At 34.0% G+C, this 24,655-nt stretch overlaps 1 protein-coding gene across 1 annotated transcript in view; it reads right to left on the bottom strand.

Moving 5' to 3' along the window:
- Positions 1–24,655, bottom strand: part of ADGRV1 (adhesion G protein-coupled receptor V1) — a 260,321-nt gene that overhangs the window by 213,215 nt on the left and 22,451 nt on the right. The window contains exons 11-26 of the mRNA XM_062599728.1: positions 22,950–22,982; positions 20,995–21,121; positions 20,723–20,908; positions 18,782–18,962; positions 18,125–18,288; positions 17,361–17,484; positions 16,724–16,990; positions 14,079–14,205; positions 12,091–12,308; positions 10,237–10,980; positions 7,844–8,217; positions 5,865–6,041; positions 4,252–4,432; positions 3,439–3,641; positions 2,669–2,798; positions 1,066–1,146 (exon numbers count right to left, since the gene is read on the bottom strand). Coding sequence (XP_062455712.1) covers positions 1,066–1,146; positions 2,669–2,798; positions 3,439–3,641; positions 4,252–4,432; positions 5,865–6,041; positions 7,844–8,217; positions 10,237–10,980; positions 12,091–12,308; positions 14,079–14,205; positions 16,724–16,990; positions 17,361–17,484; positions 18,125–18,288; positions 18,782–18,962; positions 20,723–20,908; positions 20,995–21,121; positions 22,950–22,982 — 3,317 coding nt within the window. The remainder of the gene's footprint in view (positions 1–1,065; positions 1,147–2,668; positions 2,799–3,438; positions 3,642–4,251; positions 4,433–5,864; positions 6,042–7,843; positions 8,218–10,236; positions 10,981–12,090; positions 12,309–14,078; positions 14,206–16,723; positions 16,991–17,360; positions 17,485–18,124; positions 18,289–18,781; positions 18,963–20,722; positions 20,909–20,994; positions 21,122–22,949; positions 22,983–24,655) is intronic.

Raw genomic sequence — 24,655 nt, forward strand, 5'->3', positions numbered from 1 at the left:
AAACTAACTTTCAGTAATGCATTCTGGCAGCCTTTCCAATGAAACAATGCACCAAAGGGAAAAAAATTAAAAAAATCAATACAAGTACTTTAAGAGTGGAATGGATAGAAGAGTATTAAAGATTTAATCAATGAGAATGCAGCAAAGTTCAGGGTGGTGAGAGTCATATGATAAAATACAGAGTGAGCAGGGCAGACTGGATGAAAGCATGTCTCATAATAGCAGTTGAAATGAAAAACAAAGAAAAAGAAGAAAAAGTCTATCAAATCCTACTACTAACCTGGCTGAGAACTTGCTGCTCAGAGAGGCATTTAAAAAAGTCATTTCTGGAACAGGGAAATACCATTCCAGAAAAAAAAAAAAAGCTCCAAAAAGTCAAAGAGTCTAATTGAATTCCTTCATATTTACAGATAAAATTGAAAATTAGAGTGAAACAAAATATTTGATTTGGATAATGGATGCTAATGCAAAATTTTCAGGTTGGGAGGATTGAACATTTTTTTTTTCCTTTTTTCCTGTATCTATTTTTTAAAATTTTCTCTAGATTAAATTATCTTTATTTTCTCTAAGCCTTGAAAGTGTTTCAGGAATAAACACAAACTTAAAGACAAGAAATGAATCAAAACTTTCCTTTAAAAATTTAACAGGTTCACTTCTCCTTATGAATGTTTATGACACACAGAAAACTCAAGTAACAAAGTACGTATCAAAACATACAGTAAGGCAGGCTTTTAATTACTCAAATTAAAAATGTTTCTTTGCTTTCTGCACTCCAGAAAATTTGTCTATTTTCAGGCAAAACTAATTTTTCTAACTGTACTTCTAGAATAACTACATTGTTTTATATCAATATACTTTTGACAGTACAGAAGCTTCTTTATGTTGCAGTTAACACTAATCGTTATTGAAATTTTGCATAGACTAAAATGGAAAAGAATGTTTTGAGGGAAAAATACGAAAATATTGAATCCTCTGTAACTAGAAGTTAAGTAACATTATGACAAGCTGTGTGATTATAGTAATTTATAAGAAATAAGGAAACAAAGGATAATTCAAAATACTTACCACGCTGATGGACAGTTGGAAGGAAGAAATCCATGTTCCCATCACCACTTCCACTGTCATCATTTCTAAAGAGCTCAGCAACTTTAAGATGACAGACAGATACAAATATATACACATATATACATTTATAAATACAGAGAAAGCAGAAAGTAATCTAGACATTTCTGGACAACGGTAGGGGGGAAAGAGAGTGAGACATGCTAAGGCAGCATCAATTTTGGTTATGAAATTGGACAGGATTTCTGGTAATAGTCAGAAAAAGCATTACATATTTCATCATTTACTTAATGTGTCATGTTGAAAATAGCAATGAAAGGTCAGAAGGAAAGAGAACAAATACAACTTTTTTTTCTTTTTCCTTTCTTTCCGTCTTTGTGTTCTTTCTCATTCCTATCCCAAGGTGTGTTATGGGAAAAACTGGAAACATGTTCAAAAAAAGTGAGTGGAAAAAAACTCCAAGCTCTTATTCTAATATATTTTCCCACAATGCAAAAACATTAATGAGAAAGTTAGGAAGTCTGCAGGAGACTTAACTAATGTAGATCTTACCCTATATTTTGTGCTTGTAGTGGTGTTGGAATAGCCAAGGAGATGGTTTGTACTAAGAGGTTGTCTAGCTATTGCATTAGTAAAGTTAGTTGCAAGTTTTCTGTCAAAACAATTTTAAAGAGAAAAGTGGAGCTGTTTCTAACAAAACAAATATCCAACCAAAAAGACCACATGCAGGCAAAGTCCATATTTTTTCAAATCAAAAGATTCACTAAGGCCATATAAGACACCTATAATCACAGCAGAGCGCTGAATTCATTCAAGATAATATGATACAATTTCTAATGAGGCATGATACTTTCATTTCTGTACTGCTTAAAAAATAACAGCCATTAAAAAAAATAATAACAATTTACAACTGTCAACATTCCCAATGATTTTTCCCCTCCAATTAACTTTACAATCTGTCTCAAAAAAACCTTCTCCAATGGAAAACAATCTGTAACAAAGGTTTTTGTGTGGTAGTGGCACTGATGCTTATCGTTCCTTTGGACTAATATCTTGCAGCAAGAGTTCTTCTGAGTATTTTCTCCCACATAGGTAGCAAATACCTCTCCAGCTGCAGCTCAGCTTTCCAGGCCTCTCAGCCTCCCCAGTCTGCCACTGTTATAATCAGCTTGAATAAATTCTGAACTAATACATTGCAATTCCTCTGATTTCAGTCACATGGCAGAAACAGCTACTCTTGGCTGCGCAGCCTTAAATATTCCAGAAATATTTAAAATTTTGAAACATAGTGAATCATTTATGTTTTAGTTTATTTTAATTCTCATTACCAACCACAAAGCTTATCTAAAGAAAAAGCAGCGATTGCCTTTATAAGACCTAACACATGGTAGCAACCTAATTTCTTTGGGGTCTGGTTGTCTCTATCAACAACTAACTGAAGAGCACTTTTTCCCCTGAAAAATTACAGCTTTTTGGGAGGTGGAGGTATTGTTTGTTTGTTTTCAGAAATAAAATTGAAAATAACCCTTCTTAGTGCACCTAAACAAGATGTACATGAATAGGAAATCATGAATATATAGAGAAGGAATTTAGGTATGTGCCTTACCTCCTCCTCCTGGGTTCAACAGCTCCACTTTAAAATCTTTTTCTAATTCAGGGACAGAATTATCAGTGATGTTAACAGTAATGTACTTGTATCTTTCTCCTGGTTGAAATTCCAAAGTACCCACAATTGCCTGCAATAAGAAAACATTTTAAATTTTTGTTGAGGTCTAATCTTTTCACCCATATAAAAAAAGAAACGGAATTTTGATTTTGTTGTCTTTTTTAATACACCTACCTTTCTTCATGTAAGTTTTTCAAAAATCTGTTGAATCTTTGGTAGGAAAAACATCTAAATTCACAGAATAGAGAGCATCTGCACTCATACACATTTTTCTGCCCAAATATAAGTTAGGTAAGCAAAGATACATGCAAGTCACTATGTTAAACATACAAATCCCAGTACGTATAAAAATAATTTTAACCTGTACATGCACCTTAATGGTCATACAAGTTTGATCTATTCTGCAACAATGGCAAATATACCTTTTTCCTACATCAACATTTAAGAAGAAAAATTAAAAATAAAAAACAAAACTAGAAACTTTCCCTAGGAATTGCAACACTTTGTACACAGAAAATATGTAAAAGTCACGTAATTATTTATCATTTTTAAGCAAATATTAAACATTCATTTACCACATCATAGCTAGAACAGTATTTCTGTGAAAGAATCATAACTGGGAAAAAAACACTCAACATGAAGGCAATCCTCAGAACAAACAAATCTAAATAAAGTCCAAAATAACTACACCACCTTGGCAATGGTCATACCTGATAATCTTTAGGACTGAAAGCCGTAAGTGGTACTGTCCTGTATTCCACCAGAACTGTTCCCAGAAGGCCCTGTGCACGAACTACTAGTAACCTGATGTGTCCGACTTCTTCTTTAACAGTAATATGGGGCACAGAAGATGCTGGGAGAGTCATTTTATCACCTGGTTGAGGAGGCAGCCCCACAGAGAACTGCAGTAAACCTGGCAGACAAGAAGTATTATTTACATGGCTACTTACACCAAATTGAAATGATTTATAATCAAATCCATAATTCATAATATTTGTATTTTATGGTGGTTTTGAAATTAAGTATCAATTATTGATATGGCCTTAGGCCTCAAGCATGTTATTTTCCAGGAACATACTGTGTACCCTATCCCCTCTTCACTGATATCAATAAACAGTATATTTTAAATGAGTCTTGATAAAGCTACAGTGCAATAACAAATTCATCTCTTCCCCACAGAGCCTCAGTATGTCATACTATTGGAAACTTATTTATGTAACAAGTATGCAGAAATGGTCTCATCTGATAGAGATTTGCACAAGATCAGCTACATATAGTCTTTACTTGCTCCCACAAGGGAATCTTCATTTGTTTGGTTAGGGCAGCTTTGAGGCCTTTTTACAAAATTCTCAAGAACAAATAACTGAGCATGCACTCACGTATATAATTAATGAATGAATCTCAAATAAGTGGCATGCTTAGCATTGCTTCCTCAACTACCAAGGCTAAGCAAAGCTTTTATTTATTGAGCTAAAACTATACAATTATCTGAAACAACATTGTATCATTTCCATCATTGCTACCATATGGGTGGTCACTGGCTTTGATGCTGATATCAGTAGTTTCCTTTTCTGGATCTATACTTGCTCCACTGGTTGGAGTTGAACCTAGTTTTCCATCTCCAGAAACCGCAGAAACTAGTGTCACCCGGAAATATTCATTTAACTCTGGAACGTCATCATCAATCACATGCAAATTTAAAACCTAGAATACGACCAAGACAGGGAGAGATCAAAATATGCAACATGTATCACTGAGTTTCATGATCCCACCTAGCTCATCGAATTCTTTGATTAGTCAGTCAGTTATATTTGCTCTATAGTTCTTAAAGAAGTGCAGATAGCATTTTTGCTTTTCAGGTAAATTAACCTAACTTCTAAGATAGCATTTTACATTTAGAATATTTGTTTCAACAAACAAAACATTACCAAGCTGTCAGAAACAGAAGGTATATTTTCTGAAATGCTTCAAATTCCATGCGTATATAAAATATATATACATATACATATTAACACAGACATATACATATATGTATATATAAACATACAGTTATTTATTTTCATATATTAAAATAAACAGTATAACATGTGTTGAAAGTGAAATACCTGAGAGATTTCAAGATCTTGAAGAAACTGTGCCTCTAAAGAGACATTATTCCAATTCAGAGCACGAGTAAATTAAGCTTGTTTCTATCACCTGACACTTGAGATTTCAGGTCACACTATTTACTATAAAACTACCTCTGTATAGGCTAATGGCATACCTCAGATAATTCCATCTTTCTATACATTATGATATGGTCAGACAAACATTTAGAACAAAAGGCTTAAGTAGCTAATCATATTCAGAGGCATGAGAATGAGTAGATCACAAACATCCTTTTGGCTTCAGTGAGTTTCAGTCTCTTCTGACTTAAATAGAGTGATATATATATACATATATGTATGAAACAGATGATAGCATTTTCTCCTAACAATTCATCCTAATTACTATATGAACAACAACAGAAAACCTACTATAATATTGTGGTCCTACTACACCACTTCTTCAAATGAATGTTAAACTTGTGTTATGTCAGCAAGGGAATTCAGACACAGACTAAGCAAAAGGAGATAAAACATGGGTGACAGCAGGTACATTACACCTGATTTCAGCAGTGGACATTACTGCTACCTATTTAATTGATGTAGAGATGTGTTTGAGTTAAGAAAAATTAGGAAAAAAAATAAAAATAAAATAAAAACAATCACTTCCCAACTTCAAAAATGCCTGAACCCATTATTTCAGCCCAGGACTATCTATACTTTATAGTATACATACATACATATATATACACAGTTTTTATTTTCTACATATACATACATGATATATGTACACAAAAATGTCTAATATATCTTTTGCATTCAAGCATACACACAGGTATGGTTTCACCTGTATAGAAGTATACATGCATCTATAAGCATCTAGGATATCACTAGCTAGTTGTCAAAAATGCCAAGAAGTTCAGCAAAATATAACATGAGCCACGTGAAGTAAACACTCCCTGGTATGAGGAACAGTCAAGCACCCTCAGCAGGTAATTTCCAGCAGGTTTGCAAAGGACTAGATGAATAATTAATAGGAAGATAGAGTTTACCTCTGATCTCTGCCAAGGAAGGAATGTGATAGTGCCACTGCTGTTAGAAAAATCGGTAACAGAGTAATTAATGCCAGTGGAATCAACCTGTGAGATAATGTAATTTATATACACATAGTCTAAGGCGCCCCTTGTACGCTCCACAACACAGGATATAGTGGAACCTTCATCAGAAGCCTGGAAGAAGGCAAGAAATTTGTCAGTAACAAATATTTCAAGTAAATTAAAACAATAAATATAAAGCATGGAATTCTCTAATGTCACATAAGCCTTCTGGTAAAGGATTGTTATTCTACTTTCAGCACTTTCAAAGTGGTAGAACAATGAAATTGTCCTTGATGATGGTGACCAGGAATAGTCTTAGTGGAATTTGCAACAGCTTCTAGTATCTACTTAAGTACTATTAAAACAGTAAATAGTATTACACTGCAGTTTGTTTTGGCCACATTACCTTCTTCCCAAAACTACACGTTACAGGCAGGATCAATATACTTGCAATGGACACGTCAAAAGCAACTGAAACTATGCTCTACATTAATGACAATTATTTTCATTTTCCCTAACAATAATTTAAGAGAGATTTTTATTCTCCCTCCCTCCATCACAAAGGCCATGGAGAAAACTAGATGCATTAAAATGAAACTATTAAACTATCATCATTCAGGAAAAACTGTGAAAATGTTTTCTGTGCTGCAGTCCTCTTCACAATTCTATGTCTTCATAGGGAACATGCCTTGTATAGCAACAACTTCACATCTTCGGAACAAAGTAGGTATTGGTACTGACCATATATGACCATATATTTTAGAAAATAACGAATATAGAACTAAAATAAAAAATAATTCTTTTGCTGAAAAACAATTTCTAAAAAGGTTAAAGCTACCTGTATGCATTAGATACATTTCAGAGCTGATGTATAACATAGCATAGATACTACATTTGACTTTACCTCCCTAGTGGAGAGATATGCGCATAAACCTATTAAACTCCTGGTAAAAGAATGTTGTGTATGTGCAACACTATTAAGCTCTAACAGATCTCTGGTGAAACAGATGTAAGGTAAGTGCAAAACAATTAACATGCCCTATTCATTTTTAATTGTGTTGCATGGTTCGTTGATGATCTGTAGCATCATAGTGTATCAGTGGCACTTGAACTTGAAGGACTATTATCATAGCATATGGTAGGCAGTTAAAAAGTAAACAGAACCAAATTGAAAACTAATACCACTCAGGCAAGATGGTCATTTTCAAATACAACAGAAGTACTTTGATTAGAAAGAATATAATTAAAAGGTCGTAAGAGTTCCCAAACTGAAAACTATTTCTGAATTTGTTTTTCAAAATAATCCAATTCCAATGGAAACAGGTATGTTTCTCCCCCATATAACTTATAAAAAAGTAAATGACATTTTTCCAGTCCTCCCAATAGAGCAGAAAGTTAATATACTGCATATAGAACAGCTACCACTGAAGAAAAAATTCATCTATTAAAAAAAAAAACAGCTAGTATCAACCAAGTTCATATCTAACATACGCAATTTATCCTGTAGTTTATGACAGCAGTCTAACCTGCAAAAATACATCACATGTTGTCAGGGTAATACTTTTTGCAAAATTCATTCATACACAGCATTTTATACAGACAACTAAAAATCTTCGTAATAAATTAGTCTCAGATGTGAAAGCAGTAAAAAAAAAAAAAAAAAACCACCTTCTAGACAACTTATGCCTTAGCTTTCAATTTGAATAATATATATCTTTCTAATACAAAAGTGACTTAATGGAACTTTTAAAATGATATACTAGATGCCAGGATGATTGAGACAGTGTTAACAATAAACTACTTATTTCCAAATGTTAGGAAAATTTTGCTCAACTACAAAAAGTAACAGTGTGAAATCAAGGTCTTGTGCAGCTCAATTAGTCTTGCACAAAATTCATTGCGTCCAAAACTTTGTCTACAGACGACTATCTTACCTCAGGGATACATGCTCCAGTGAAACCAAACAAACCATTGGCATTATCACTTTTCTGTATTCTTAATCGTGCTGTTGTATTTTCTTCTGGAATTCGAGCTCCACCACGCACAGAAACAAGCTTGAGTACAAATAATTCTTCTCCTTCTTCCTCTTTGTCATCTCTTGCAGACACAATGAATGATTTATTGGTCTCTCCTTGTCGATACTCCAAATACCCAGAGACAGGGTGTACATCACTTTTTGCAGGAGTTGCATGAAGTTCATAGATCTCTGCTTGTGTCAATTTACGCTCATAAAGCCTTACATCCTGCATTAGCCCTGTGTATCTACTGCTCCCATTGATTCCTGCTCCAACTCTCAGTATTCCTGGACCTGAGAAGGAAATTACAATTTTCTTCATATTACTGCATTTCCTCAAAGTAATAAAAGTTTGCAACTGAATAGCTATAGTTAAAATCAATAGGAATCATATTGAGCTTGGAACACGAAAATCAGGCAGTTCATTGAGCCTAGTCTTTTAGTGTTACTGGTAGAACACCATAGAGTAGGCTAAACAATTTCATCTTCAATTGTTTAGGTTTTTCATCCCATTACTTCTATCAGCACATTGTCACCACTCCTGATTTTACTGAGACTTAGAAACTTCCCTCTTTCCCCCACAGATTTACAGAGCACACCTGCAACTCCTCTTAGCCTGTTTTGCTAAACAACTCTCATTTTGTCTTTCTCTTCTTTGGTAGATGATCCATTCTCATCACCATTAAATTAGGCCTTCTGGACATCTGTTTCAGCCCTCATGCTTTGGGAACACGGACTTCCAGTAATACACACCAAATTCTAATGCTTTTTACAGCAGCATTAATATTTCTCCATCTTCAGTGAACTACCCAGTTCAGCAAATCCTACAGTCACAGCTGCCTTTGTCACAAACAGTATGCTAAGCTGGTAGCTCACAGTCACTCCTAGTAAACTAAAGTATCTTTTCTCTTTTCAGTTGTTTCCCATTGCCTTTCAGAAACAACTTTGCTTTTCCAATGCCTTGATGTAGATATGATACTGAGTAGCAGTTTTACAGATTATCAACCACAGCAAGTGGTAATAGCCTTAGGGCACAAGGAAGAGCAGTGAGAAAAAACTGGGCCATTAAGCTCATTACTGTGTTGTAATAGGTATCATCCAATACTAAATGGAGAGAGAATAAATCCTTACTTTACACCTGCACTATCTCCACTAACACAGACAAGTTACAGTGACCCAGAGATTTCCTTTTAGCAACAAAAGTATTATTGCATTTCACAGGTCTTTGTTCTAGAAACCGAGAGGGGGGAAAAAAAAGTCCTTTCTCAGTTATAGTAATGAAAATCTAATGGAAATTCTTAATTAATTAATTAATACTTAAAGTAATTAAGCATTACTATGTTAAGGAGGGCAAATTTATTTCTCAGATTTCAACCACTGGAAACTTACAAGCAGAAATAAAATACAACACACTCTCTATCCCCTCTCTCTATATATACATATATATAAACATATATACATATATGTGTGTATGTGCATAACATGACTGTACCCATTCTAATTCTCTTTGATTACAAGAGAGAAGCAATCAACTTGTATTCAAGACCAGGTTGTATTCAACCTGGTAGTCATTAACTGCCTCTTCTTAACCAAGAAAATATGTGAAACTGAAAGCAAGAGAAAGAAAGGAAAAAGAATAAAGACTATCTCCAAGGGAGAGAGGGAGGGGAAAAAAAAAAAAAAAAAAAAAAAGCAAGTGGAAGAGAGGGAAACTGCAAAAGAAAGTAAATATAAGCATATTTCAATACATACTATTTGACTCAATACATACGATTTGACTTTATAAAGAAATCGTTACGGTACTTTCCTGGTCAATGCTATGCTAGTTCAGAAAGAATGACTATAATGGTTATCTCTACCTAAAATCTATAAGGTTTGGTACAACTGCATATAGCCCTTTAGATAAGCTAAAGTACGCATGCTAATATTCCTTGGAACACAAGTAAACATTTAGGTATAATTTTAATATACCATATATATATATATATATATATATATATATATATATTTAATAAAGCTACATTTTGAAAAGATTCTACTGGTTACAAGATACCGGCCTACTTGTAACACAAGATGGTTTTATTCTCAAATTATTACAGTTCAAGTTCTGTTACATTTTGACTTTTTTGGTACTTCCACAGCTATATTTGCCATATGCTTTTTGAAAAATCAATGGAATTTTAACCTGTTCTCTTCAATTAACTAAGCAGATATAATTGTTTCAACACAACGCATTCACCATTCTAAAGGCTAGACCCTTCTATATGTTTCAGAACTTTATAGAGCGACAAATGATGAAGACTTTTGGCTCACCATCAGCAACTGCTTCTCCTTTAAGGCTCTTCATCCCTCCCAGAACTGGGTTTCCATCAATGTAAAATTCAATTATACCGTCATCCAGAGTAATCAGAAGGTGAAGCCAAGTATTTTCATCCAGATATTTCATGATCACTGTTTTAGCTACATATGTCACATTGGATTCTAATGCTGTATAATGAAGCATTACAGAAACATGGGAGTCATTTGTTTGGATTTTCACACCATAATATAAGATCCCATTATCATTATCCTTTTCAACTATATAGCCATCAGTACCGAAGTCAGGAATTAACCATGCTGAAAACGTAAAGTTAGTTACTGCATTATTTCCACTGTATGGGTATTCAGGACCAATAATCCCAAATGCATCCTCTTTTCCACTGAAATACAAAGCATCGGTTCCACTGTGATGGCGCCTCAAGTGGGGCTGTGATTGTACTGAACTTGGAAATGATCCAAGCAACAAGAAATCTACCATTGATGGCAGTCCAGCTTGGAAGGTACCAGATAGTATTTCCCAGCCTAACCGGACAACTCCAAAGGTGCCTTGTTGTCTCCAGATGGTGAAGTTCGTAATATAGGAAAGATCATCTTCAGAAAGAACATCTTCTGCTATCTCTCTGTCCTGGCTCTCTGGATCTATAACAAAGACTCCAAAAGGGTCATCATTGAATGGGATCATCACAGTTACAGTAAGGCTTGTTTCAGATAAGTGACCACCAGGACCAGGAGACCCACCTATATAACGAAAATTAGAGTAAAAGTTAAGAGCTTGTTTTAAACAACACAATGTGAGAAAAGCTACTAAGTACTTCAAATTGCTTAATAAAATATGTCTCTAAGGAGGCTTAAAATCTTCTGAACTCTTAGAAAGTGTCCTAATATTAAAATGACATAATTATATTATGTTTAAAACACTATAATGGCACTATTTTCGTAGAAAACAAAGACATGTTGCACATGAGCTACAAAACATACAGTTCTCTTTCAGCTAAGAGAAGATTATCTCCAATTTTTCTGAATTAGCCAATAAGATGTTTATCAAATGAAATAAGCTATGGGGCCAAATTCAGTTCCGTATTACTCCAAGATTTATATTAACATGCAATTGCAAAATCTGGCCCATTGCCTCTGAAACACAAGCAAAAATACCTTGCAAATTTAGTAACTAATTGTGTATTAAAACTGCTCCCAAGTCCTTCTATTAGTTATCTATTTCTGCATGACATGAAGATAATGATGTGAGTGCAGGCCGTCATGTTCAAAGAATAAAGATGCTATTATAGGTAGCAAATCTTCTTTTACAAATACATACATTTCAATTACATCAAAGGTCCATTTCAGTTACATGAAAGGTTAACACACATTTTCATTTCCACTCAGGCACAGAAAGTAGTACTCAATGGAATGAGTCCAGGAGATTAGGAGCTCTGCTCAGCAGCAATCTGAAGTTGTATTTTAAATAGTATGAAGTGGTAGTTGTAAGTGTTCTACCTTCTCTAGAAAAGTACAAAACCAAAACTAACCTACATAATAGGTTGCATGCACAACCTTTAATATCTTTATTTTCCCTTCCTCTAAAGGAAGACCTGCATTTTCAAAATCATCAAGAGGCATCCTTTACAGAGGTCAGCTCAGTTAAATGTATTTAAGAGTAGTAATTTGGGAACTGAATAACTGTTTTCATATACCTAAATTAAGATTAAAACAAAAATAAAACCTAAAAAAGTATAGGATATCAAGATACAATGCAAGGAAAAGCTATTTCCAGGGTTGATTTCTTTTATTGATCAAACATAATTCTTTCCTACTAGACATGAAGGGAAAGGGTTATATGGAAAACATTACCTGAAGCATTCACCAACTTCAGAATATAAAATTCATTGAATTCAGGAATTCCATCTGAAATAGCATGCAGTGTTATTGGCTTTGATCCTTCACCATCCATGAAGCACACAGTCCCGTAAGTTTCATAGAACTCTGCTCCTGGCATCAGTGCAGAGTTATTTTCAAACAGCTGCCAGGTCAAAGAGACATTGCCAAAGTGTCCTCTATGTCTCACAACTCTGTTCAGTGATTTAGAAAAAATAAAATTCATAGCACATACGCTTCAGTATTCAATAGGAAGGGAATGCACTAATCTTCCTTACAGTGAAAATTAATTTATAGTGTTCTAGATAAATAAGAACAATAAATACTACCAGTCTGCTTTGAAGGCCTACTGTTTCATAGTACCATTGTATTTCCATATATAGCACACGTACCTTAAAAAGAAGCAATTTATGCAGGATTGTGTAAAGTACTACTGTTAAGCTGCACATCAGTTTGCCTTGTGCTTTTATTATAGAAGCAATAAATACGAATGTACAGTAGTTCATCAGGTAAACATTAATTTTTTAATGTACTCAACTAGTGTTAAACATGGAAGGCAGTCTACATTTAATTGCAAATATATCCTCCTTAATCTATTTCTTCCATCAGTATTAAATTGGGGGTATACTCTACATCTTGCAGAATCTATGGATATTCCAGATTGAGAATGAGGTCAACTAAAACAAGATTTTCCTTTTTGTTTAGCTGTCTGGTAACAGTTTCATGAACTTCCAAAAGGCACTACAAATAAAAACTGAAGGAACTACTTATAATGCCTTTATTAACTAAGGGTATTTTGCATATAAGAAGTTTGATTCTGTCAGTTTACATGGTGAAATGAAGTGCCATGCAAAGAGATTTAGTTGGATAAGAGAATTAGTGCAGCTAAATTAGTGTAGGTTTTTCTCTTTCGCAATTACCAGGGCAGTCAAACTCAGATGTGTTGCACTGTTGCAGTAACTTGAAATTAGGTGACACGGTACTGTGCCTTTTTTTTTAATACTACATAGTACTTAAAGTAGTGACAGTGTGGAAGAGACAGCTTCCTAGCAAACACATTTCATCAACAAGGATTGAGCAAGGTCTACAAATGTTGGAACCTTGGCATCACTTGCTTCCATAATGCACCTGTATATAAATATATTTATATTTCAAACGACCATTCTTCACACTGTAAAATCTAAAATATATATCCTGCAAATGAAAAGATAAAGAAAAACACTACAATGAACTTAATATCCTCTTTTCTCAAAGATTTACATTTTTCAGATTTGTAACATAAATACAAAGACCTGTCACACTCAGGGTTGTAAATATCTTCTTCAAGGCTTAACAAAACAAACACTTTCATCCAATCACATTTATTGTCACCTAACTTCGCTTTAGATCCTACATATCAGTTTCTTGTCAAAAGTCAACGTTTTCATCGAATTACAAACTTGTACCAAGATGTAATGAATGTAACTTAAGTGAATTCATTTTTAACCCTTCCTATTCCCATGAATACATGCTAGCAGCAAAAAGGAAAGTATCTTCAGAGATCAGACTAGGGAAGAGTACTTTCAGCCTAGAAGAGTATCACATCTGTACTTTGAGTATAGACTTCAAACTGCAAAGAGCAGATAAAATAAAAACAAATGAACAGGAATCACATAGTAATAAGAAAGTTTTCAAAACACGTGCAAAAAAAACCATTTTTGAGTAGTTTATTTCTCCTTTAGTCTATTTACATTTTAACATGAGTTTCTGCATACACTTTAATCTGCCTACTTGATAATATAACATTTGATGTCTTCAGTATCTTTAAAAATCATTTAATTAAAATTTAGTAAAAGGTTTTTTTTTATTATTATATATAATGCATTTCTAAGACAACAAACTTGCATAGGATTAGATCAAAGCATTACCTATGAAGTATTACCCCCATGCTACAGTTCCAAAAAGCACAGAGATATTATACTTACAAAAAAATGTTACTTCTGCCTTCTTCCACTGGCTTGTCTATAGGTTCCAAGGAGAAAATTCCATTAGGGTCATCATTTGCTTCAATAATAACTGTAGCCATTCCAGCCTTAAAGATTACAGTGTCTCCTAAAAAGAGGGTGATTATTTATATAAAATCAGAATCAGAAATGGAAGTAACTCTAAAACCAAGAACATTTTCTTCTCACACCAAATACTGTTTATGCAAACAAATAAATGCACAAGTGTAAAATAATAAATGAAAACCAATATATGAGAAACACAGTAACAGACAATTCAGAATAAAAAGGACGTATTAAATATTATATTATTATATAATGAGGGCAATACAGTAAAAATATGAGATGAATAGAGAAGGTGTGCTGTTGATTCAATGAAAATAGCGCTACTCTTTCATTTAGTAGAAATGGTTGTATGAGAGGAAATATTTTGTGTTTGAGCAATTGGTCAAGTCAAAAGATTAATTTTCAGAGACCCCAGTCCTCCTTTAGATCTAGAGTAGAAATACCGCATTTACACTAAATACAAACTAAGGACAATGTTTCATACCCGTATCACAGCATGTCTGAAAGGGGGGGAAAAAAAAGATGCCTATGAAGTAGATGGGAAGCACAGATGTGCACAGCTTAACACAGTAGGGATGTTAATCTTAACATCCTTGCTAGTTCCATAGATGTAGATTGTTTCCACACCTGTCCCATTTTTCACTCAGTTTAAGAGTGTTAGACTAGTTCTTGTCCCAAAATAAACATGTTGTTTCATGCTTTAGCTTCGCACACTCACATCTGTATTTTCCCTGAGGCACAGAATCACAGAACAGTTGAGGAGGAGACCTTTAGAGATCATCGAGAACAACAGCCCCAATGTAATTTTCTAAACCTGGAAAAGTGCTGTACCAATCAAGACCAATATATGTAACAGATCACAGAAACAAATAGCTTTTTTCTTTCAGAAACCTGCACAGAAATACTCTGTATTTCTATTCCAGATTTCAGAAAAGCTGCAAAACAATACAACCCTCTCTTTAGAAGCAAGGCAGACTTGATTAACCATTCTTGTAGGACTAGTGTGCCAGAAGGAAAGTCATTATATGTTCCCTACAAAATGGTAAGAGATAGCAGCAGTAGACTGAAGAAAGTGAAGTGGAAAGAGATCACAGAAAAGAAAATTTATGGAAAAGAATGGCTTTGTCTAATCTCTTACCTATGTTTTATGTAAAAGAATAAAACGGTGTTCTATAAGAGACTTGGGCACCACACTGAATGTCAGTTAAGCTAAGGAAACAGACTAGCTGCCCTATAATCAGATAATTGCTTAAAATTTTCCTGTCATCTTCTGGCTGCCTACTTCCAATCATCTAAGGCAGGGTTCAGTTTGAGATCAACAAAGTACTGTGAGCAATTCATATACCAGCCACTGGGTGTCTACTTGTGACCTGAATCACATTATAGCCTCCACGGACTGCAAAGATCACCATATACTGTAATGAGAACTAAGACATTTAGCATGCTTGTAGATACCTAAACGAAGAAACCTCATGTTATGCTTCCTAATCTTGAACTGAATCCCTGGTAGTTATTTTACCTGGTAAGTCTGTCACAAAGCCTAACAAAAGGTATAGTCTGATGGTTGAGATTTGGCCTTTGTTTTATTAAGTTCAAGCTCTTCAAGTTAACCACTGTTCAGATAACCCGATTCAGATCAGTTTTGCTTTGCATTGCAAAGACTTGCAGTGCATTCACAGCTTGTTATTACCACTCAGGTACAGAATCATGAATTATAACTGGAGAGTGGTAAATCATTAAAACTTGCTAATAAAATTGCAAACGACTATCCCACTAAATCTTTAGTTTTTGAGGTGGGGGTGCTTATTAGCAAATAAGCACAGGGAAACTTATATATTTCTTATACTTCATATTTTCTTATCAATGTTACCCAACAGTCAAGGATTATTCCATGACACCTATTTCACAAATAGGAGGAAGTACACTGAACAGCTTTTGTATATTTTTTATCAGGTGAGAACACTAAAAAAAAAAGAAATATAAAAGCAATGTTATTTCTAAGGTTCACTGGGTAACTTCTAATGTATGTTTCTGTTTAGATAGAGCCTTATAAAACTGCAAGTGACAGGTTATAGGAAAAGAATATGTATTTCACCACTATAAAAAGAAGTAGACCATTTTTACATGCCCTTTCTGCAAAACAGGGCAGCTCTGATTTTGTTTTTATAAAAATCAGGTAGTTGCCCAGTATACCTTGGAGAACCAAAAAATCCAGAACTCCTTTCCTAAGACTGTTGCAATACTGAAATCTCTAGCCTTATGTTTTTGTAATCAAGTCAAAACTCTATCTAATTTGAGCATTTATATTTGACAAGAGACTCTCACTCTAGTTATTTGTACAGAAAAGGTCTGAGCAATATCTTCTGATTTTTGTTTCCAGGTAAACAATTCAAGATGAAAATCTAAAGACACCGTGTAGAGTGATTGTATTGAAACGTTGATGCAAATCTTATTCATATAATATTTGTCAGAAATATATTACTTTATGATAAGGCTAAACAGATAAGAAATTGCAGCAAAACAAAGTGATGGTTGCACTCGCATGAAATCATTACTTTTACCTGTAGAATTCAAAAGGACAATATAAAATGTTTCGTCTGTTTCAGGGGTATCATCATCATTAATATATACAGATAAGTTCTGCTCTCTTTCTCCAACATCAAACAAAAGGACACCGCTCCTTCCACTGGGAACAAAATCTCCCTCTTCAGCCGTTGCATCTCCATTAAGAGTAATATACTGGACTGCAAGAGCAATATCAGCAGATCCATTCCTTAGGACTGTAAAGTTTGCAACACTTCCTTCTTGAACCCTCACTGTCAGAGGTTCTGAAAACACACAAGCAACAAATCTACCTAAGTTCAAGCCCGAGTTCCTTACATTTGACCTAGTAATTAATCTTCATGAAGGATTCCTCAATGAAACAGAAGGCGTATTTAGTAAAGGTTATTGAAATACTTGCAGGTGCAAGAGAATATTCTTGTAGCCACCTAACCAATCTCAACATCAACATAGGGAATCATAAAATGAACTAAGCGGAGGTTCTGAAGGAAACAAACACAAATTTAACACAACAAAAACATGGAAGTTTTGCACTAGCTCCATTAGGATAAAGATTTCTCAATGACTTGGCCTGTGATTAAAATATGCTTTGGGTAGCAAATACATTTTACCTGTAAAAAACAGTAAAAATCTAACCTGCAAAATAAATGGGGTCATCATTCCTTGCAATTTGTAAAATTGCACTAGTTATATTGCCCAGCCTGGCTCCACCAGTAGCATTGAATAAGCTGATGATGAATACTTCCATCTCTTCAGGTAGCTAAAAGAAAAAGCAATACAAAGTAAATTTCTTTCATTTAACAAGTCAGAGATTTCAGGGTAATGGTTTTTATTCATTGATCTTTTAGTGTGTCAAGGGGAATGACAAATGATAGTTCATATAACTACAAATAAGTCATGATAAATCTAAAATCCTTGTAAAAATTCCCTTCATCTTCACTGTGGTAAAGATGGCACAAAAGTTATCTTCCAGTTTCCTGCTTCTGATACATGGAATGTATTTTCACATTTATTCATTATTAACTATTCTCAGTCTTTATTACACCACTTAATAGATAACAACATATAAGAGTGAAGGTAAGATTTCAGCTATCAAGACATGAGTTGTGTTCAAATGAACTTTTCTATCTTAAAATTTAACTATAATATAGTTAAATATAATTATTCTCAGCTCCCTTTTTTTTTTTTTTTTTTTTTTTTTTGCTTAGAGGTACACATAGCTTCTGAAATCATTTTTATCATTTAAGTAATTTCAATTATACCCACCTATTTTTATTTTTCCTACAAGTACTTATCAGCTCCTTCAGAAATAGACATTCATTCCTTCTCCTTAAATTTTAATGTATTGAGACTTATTTTTTGTCCCATATCTCACATCAAAATGCCATAAAAATATTTACCTCATCTGGCAGTGAGTAAACAGTGATATTTTTTGAAAACTCCAGGTTATCAAAGAAAATAGTCCCTTGTTCTGGATAGATGTCATTAGTACATGTTGGATCAACAGCCCAAGACACACTAACATTGCCATAGTTTCCTTGGTTTCTTACAATTCCGTAAGCTGCTACAAAATGCAAATATACACAGTCAACATGTATCTTCAGAACAACAGCAAATAAAAAGAGAAAAGTCAGCAAAGCTGAATCAAAGAAAAGGAAAGAAAATAATCGGAAAATTTATTACTGGCAAAATCAATAATATGTAAGAGCACTATATGAAAGGATACCTGTTATTAAATCCGTTCAAATTTGCCCATGACTGGATATCATTTTAAAAAAGAAAAAAAGTAGTCAGAAGGTTTACGTCTACTCTTAAAACCTCATTTGCAAAATTCTGTGCACTTTCAACTTTAATTCCTACAGAAGCTGAGGACAATCAAATTTTGCACAAAACAATACTTTGCTTATTTAAGCCTTAACTGTACAATTATATAAATGTTTTTCGAGTAGGACATACATCTAATTATTTAGAACCTAGAAATACTTAACTAAAAAGTTAAATACATTTTATGTTAGGAATGGATATAGCAGTAACTTTAACAAAAAAAAAAGAATTACCAGCATAGATGACTTCTCCTTTACTTTCCTTTATTGTTACTGTTAGTCCATCAGGCAGAAACTGAATTATACCATGTGGATCATCATTCTTCAGAATGGTTATATTGACCCTTGTGGCATTCCCCAGCTTGCCTGGCATTTCACTGTAGCCACTGAGTACCACACAATAGGTCTCATCCAGCTAGAAGAAGGAAACTTGGTCAAAATAAGAACACATGCTCAACATTCGCATCATAAAGAAAATGGATTGTACTCCATAGCACAAACTAGGCAGAACAAGAAATAAATTTGAAGAGGAGATCATATACTTTCCAGGATAACTTCTATAGGCACAAATGCATTTGCACTTTCCCATAAGATAAAAGGCATTATTTAAACTTTCTATCTGATAGCACAACCATTTGCTCCAAAAATATAGCATTACTATAGGCAAAGACTTTTGATGTGTACTTAGAATCATATGCAGTAATACAAATATAATTGTAATACTCCTCAAAAGACGTGTTCTGTTCCCTCAGATTTGTTAACGTTGTTGTTCACTTGCTTTGTGACACAGAAAACAAAGACTTTAAAACCAATGACAGTGTAGTGATTTAGAAACAATGTATCAGTTTGCTTTATTAATCTTTGGGACTTTGTACTTCATATATTTCCAGGATCTATGCATTTATAAGGTCACCGGTGGGCTGAACTTGGGAGCACAGAGTAGAATTAGCAGAAGTGGTTCTTCACACAAAATATCATTGAACAATGGCATTTTATACTACAGAATGTTATGTTATGCTACAGATTGTTACAAAATGCTAAAAGTTATTTTGGTTTAAAACTTAATTGTATCAATTCTCAGAAGAAAAATCCACTGAGGATTAATAAACACAAACACATCACCTCCTGTTCAGGACATTTTACAGACTGCAGATGACAAGAGCCTGAGAAGGCATTCTGAAGAAAAAACATTATATATTTGTCCTGTTCACATACTTTTTTTCTAACTAGCTGCCTTTGGTCACTTTCAGAGAGAATACTGGATAAACGGACCTTTTCCTCTTCTAATCCTGATGTTTTGAACTGAGAATCTCAGCCAGCATGATGTAGCTACTCTCATAATACTCATATAAAGCAGGCAAATACTTTCACCTCAACATAAAGATGAAGAACTAAAGGCTAAATCTAATAAAAAACTTGGTGCTTCAGTGACAACTTTTACTTGTTAACTTATGTACCTGGCTTCTGTAATGGAATTCAGACTCTTTTTACATCTCTTCCCTGCAGAGTGTATAGAGGAAATAAGCTTGAAGTTCTACAACAGCCTATGTCAATTTAAATTAGGGTTGCTGTGATCTTTTCATTTTCTGGTCAAAGGATCCTCCAACTTATCCCTCAGTTCAGGACTGATGATCATCTGGTCCTATGATGAGGTCGTTAACTTGCCTAAAACATTTTTGGTATTTTCTGACAGATCAGTTCTGTCTGCTTATGCAAAAACGGCACGCGAATGTTTATGCAGAGATGAGGAAGAGCGCAGTATCTTATCACCTATGCCCTTGCCAGCTTCCAGATGGATTCCAGAACAGCCAATACACAGAAAAGGAAACTGGCTGCAGAGAAGCAGGAAGCAAACATTACAGACAGAAATGTGCCCAAAATGCTGCATCTCTCTGGAATTAAAAAAACAAAAACCCATAGAATTATTCAGGCAAACCTGACAAGACTTCATTTTTACTGATGACAGGTATAATGCTTTCATTTAGTACATGACTATTTTATAGATGTTTTTAGCAATTCTTCCCCTATTTCCTTCTCATATGTGATGAAAAAGAAGCTTGGAAGCATTACAGAAAAACTGCTAATATTTACCATTTATATCCATCTATATTTTTAGAACTACCAAAGTAATATGCCTGTGAATACAATTTAAAGAGAGAAAGTATTAAATTTTACCTCTGGAATCCCATCCATTCTTGTCAGTAAAGTAATTATGATCTCTCTTTCACCAGGCTTGAACTCCAGAATTCCCGTGCTTCCATAAAACTCATTATTGTCTCTTGGTTCTACAGTGTAGCGTAGAAACTGTCTGATAAGACTTCCTCTAGAGCGAACAATCTGCAGTTCAACAGATTCTCCTTCCTGTTAAAAAGAAAACCAGCATTTTTCAAGCAGTCTGCTAAACTTTGTCATCCATAATGATTAAGATAAATTACTCAAATATGTACCTTGATACTATAGGGACCTCTGGAAGAAGAAGAAAATTCAAACACTCCTCCTGGATCATCATTTTCCAAAATAATAATTTCACAACTAGTAAACCCAGATTTCAGTATTTGATTTTCTACACTGACCCTGAAAAAGGAAGGTAAGAGTTAGTGACAATTTTGTTTTGCAATTAAATCCACAACCATGCAAAAGATATCAAAATAGTGATGAATTTGGTTAATAAATTACAAAAACCAATGATTATCTGCAAAGAATAAAATAAATTAAACAAGACACAGCATCAGAATATTTTATCCATCAGTAAGAATTTTCTTTCAGAAGTACTTTTGTTTTCTAGTTAGTTATTAGAATTGCTGGCTCTGTTCTTTTAATCATACATGCACATAACACCCAGGAAAAGAAACATAATTGTGCAAGCAAAAAGCTAAAGTTAAATCTAGTATTAATTTGTACTTGGATCAAAATTTAAGGGATATTCCAAAAATCACACAAATAACCTGATATTCCATTAGTAACCACACATTTCCAATCTTACTCTACTCTCTGAAGTTTACCATTGATATAAACAGGCTCATTCCTTGACTTTATGGATTTTACCCTCACCTATGCCTTAACCTTCAATCTGCATTATATGAAGAACACCTGTAGGATTTTACTCTAGCTCTAACATGCATTAGAGCTATTCTGGGTAGCTGTATCAGATCCATTCCCTATTTTCTTACTTCCTGATAAACCTTTTATCTCAACAGCACAGATATTAAATACATGCGACCAAACTGTTCCTCTTGGTGGAACATTTCTCTCCCTTAGCAACTGCTAAGCTCATCTTGACCTTTCTCAGTGACAAAACCAGACCACTTCTGATAACAAGGGGAAACCTTGTACATTTCTTATGCTTATTTCCTCAAATGCAAAATTTTTCAATGACACTGTTTTAAGATTCTTGTAACATTAAAAACGCCAGACAGCGTATCATAGAATTGGTAAGGTTGGAAGGGACCTCTGGAGATCATCTAGTCCAACCCTCGAATGAGTGGCCCATACGGGGACTGAACCCACAACCTTGGCATTATGAGCACCATGCTCTAACCAACTGAGCAAAACCTAACCCCTAGTAAATGCTAGTACTGTAAATACACTGAGAATCCACTTTCAGATTGACAATCTGGATGTTGTTTATTACATGTTGTTTTGTGTAACTTGATTCTCTTGCATCTCCCATGTGCATCTCCTTTTATTTTCAAAGACATTTTGGCCTTATGTCTTGAACATACTCTTCTGCTTCCACATTATGACCACCTAGATTTCACTAAACGCTATTTTATGGTGAAAGAAATGTATTATAACTAATATGTGAAATTAAGTCCAAAATTGTGTCCAGGAACTTTCAACAGATAACTTAAAAAAAAAAAAAAAGTCATTATTCATCTGTCCTACAGTGAAGTTACGAAACAGGGTACAAGATGAAAAGCAGCAAATAGCTATTCAATATGGTAACTTGTCCATGTTTGTAACATATTAAAAAAAACAGTGTAAACAATAACACGATAACATAAAATACATGTAAGTTATTCAAAAAGTAAATAATTTCTCTCATTTTTGACCACAGAAAACTTATTTTGTGCAACTCTAGTCAATTTAGTCATTTAGCCGAAGCAAAGTGTCTGTGGCGATTTAAAACAAATAACCCACTGTCACATCAAACACTCAAGTATCAACTACTGAGCCATGCATTCATAATTTTTATCATTCACAGATCCAAAATAAAGAAATGCCTTCAAGCCAGAATCCCACGCCATCAAATGAAAAACCAAAGGGGAAGCATGCATTGCCTGAGGAGTATAAAAAGGCATGATTCTTAAGAGAAGTGATAAAGAGAGATTCTGTCCAAACCAACAACTTTTTTAAAAAAGTGTTGATTCAGTGAAGACAAAACACAATCCACTGCACTTACCCAAAGTACACGACAAATCTTTCTGTTTCTACCCTGTCAATATAGAAAGAAAAAAAGGGAATGGAGAAAGGAATGGAAGTGCGTTTTGACAGAATTTCAGTAATACTAATCTTAGAAAAGAATAATAATAAAGCAAAACTCCTTTTTGCTTTTCAAAAAACTAATAATGTTCGTTTTATGGGAACCCTACTCGCTTGGCATTTTCCTGTTGATAAATATCAGCAAGAGCTCGGTACATGACCCCGTGATCAATTCAGCAAGTAAATTCCTATTTAACCACATCGTAACAATTTAGCTCCTTCAATTACAAAAAAACCCCAAAACAAACAAACAAAAAAAACCCTACATGCACCTATGATACATTGCTTCATAAGTCTGCCAAATTAGTGACATAAACTGACAGGCTTAGCGGGAGTAGTAACAGGTGCATATTAAAAACTATTCTGGCAGGAAATCGCATCAAAACTTATTTAGGATAGTTAATTTATTTCAGTCAATTAGATTACCGATGTAAACAAAAGAAAAGAATATTTTTTGTAATCTTTTAATCGGTTCAGTTTTAATCAAGCACTTAAAACAATCATATCTAGTCAGATGAACAGACAGCATTATTCTGCAATGGCAATAGTGCATTTTGGCTTTGTTAATCTGAAATTTAATATAAAAATCGTGTCTTTTATCAAAATACCATAAACAAATAACCACAACATTTACAAATTAAAATTCAGACTCAAATAATGTCAAAGAGAATACAGATTCTGACTCACTGTAGACAAGTATTCACTCAAAATTTTGAGAAAATAAAGTAAATACATTTATAGACAGAGTCTTTTAAATAGCAGATCTGAATAGGTGGAAATTCGTCATTGCTTTCTACCGAGGTTAGATTTTAGACACTATATATATACTGAATTCTTCCTTCCTTCAGAAATATACACAAAAGTATTCCAAAACCAGCCATGTCTTAAATACAATAAAAAGGCAAAAGAGAAAATTCCAGAGTTGTAGCACTAAGAGTTCATAATATAATTTAGAATACAATACAAATAAACCATAATGATAAGTTTCTGAGATATATGTCCAAGCTTACTTACTTAAGACACAATAATACATCAGAAACAGAAAGGTCACACCAGAAATAATACCCCTTTCAGCTTCATAGTGTTACACTGAGTAAGTCCAAATACAACCAAAACAAACAAACAAAAAAACAACAACAACAAAAAAACTCTGCTAAGATGAGCTGAGGAGTACTGCTGGATTCTAACAGTATGTTGTAATACATACGGTAACAGGATAAAAATCCAGAGGGCAACACAAGCTATCATGAGGTCTGTACCTCCAGATGCTCTTTGAAAGGACTGAGAATACACTACCACTTTTTAAAAAAAGTCACCATGACAGTAGCATGGGAAGCTAGGGAACTTTCAGTTTAGAAAGCAAGATAACTAGAAAGATTCAGCCCATCATCTGCTAAAAAAAAAAAAAAAAAAAAAAAAATTGTTCAGGAGGTTTCTCCATCTAAGTCCCATTTCTATTACTGCTCTGACATATTAGATGTTTCAAAAAAATCATATATTAGCCTATGCAGAAATGGAATAGAAGCACTGGGTTTAGATTTCCAACTCTGAGTAGCTGTTAAGTGAACAGCTAATAGCATGCACATTAGGACTCTAAATACCTACAGTCTGAGCTGCTCACATATA

This window comes from Rhea pennata, chromosome Z (genome assembly GCF_028389875.1).
Source record: "Rhea pennata isolate bPtePen1 chromosome Z, bPtePen1.pri, whole genome shotgun sequence".
NCBI lineage: Eukaryota > Metazoa > Chordata > Aves > Rheiformes > Rheidae > Rhea > Rhea pennata.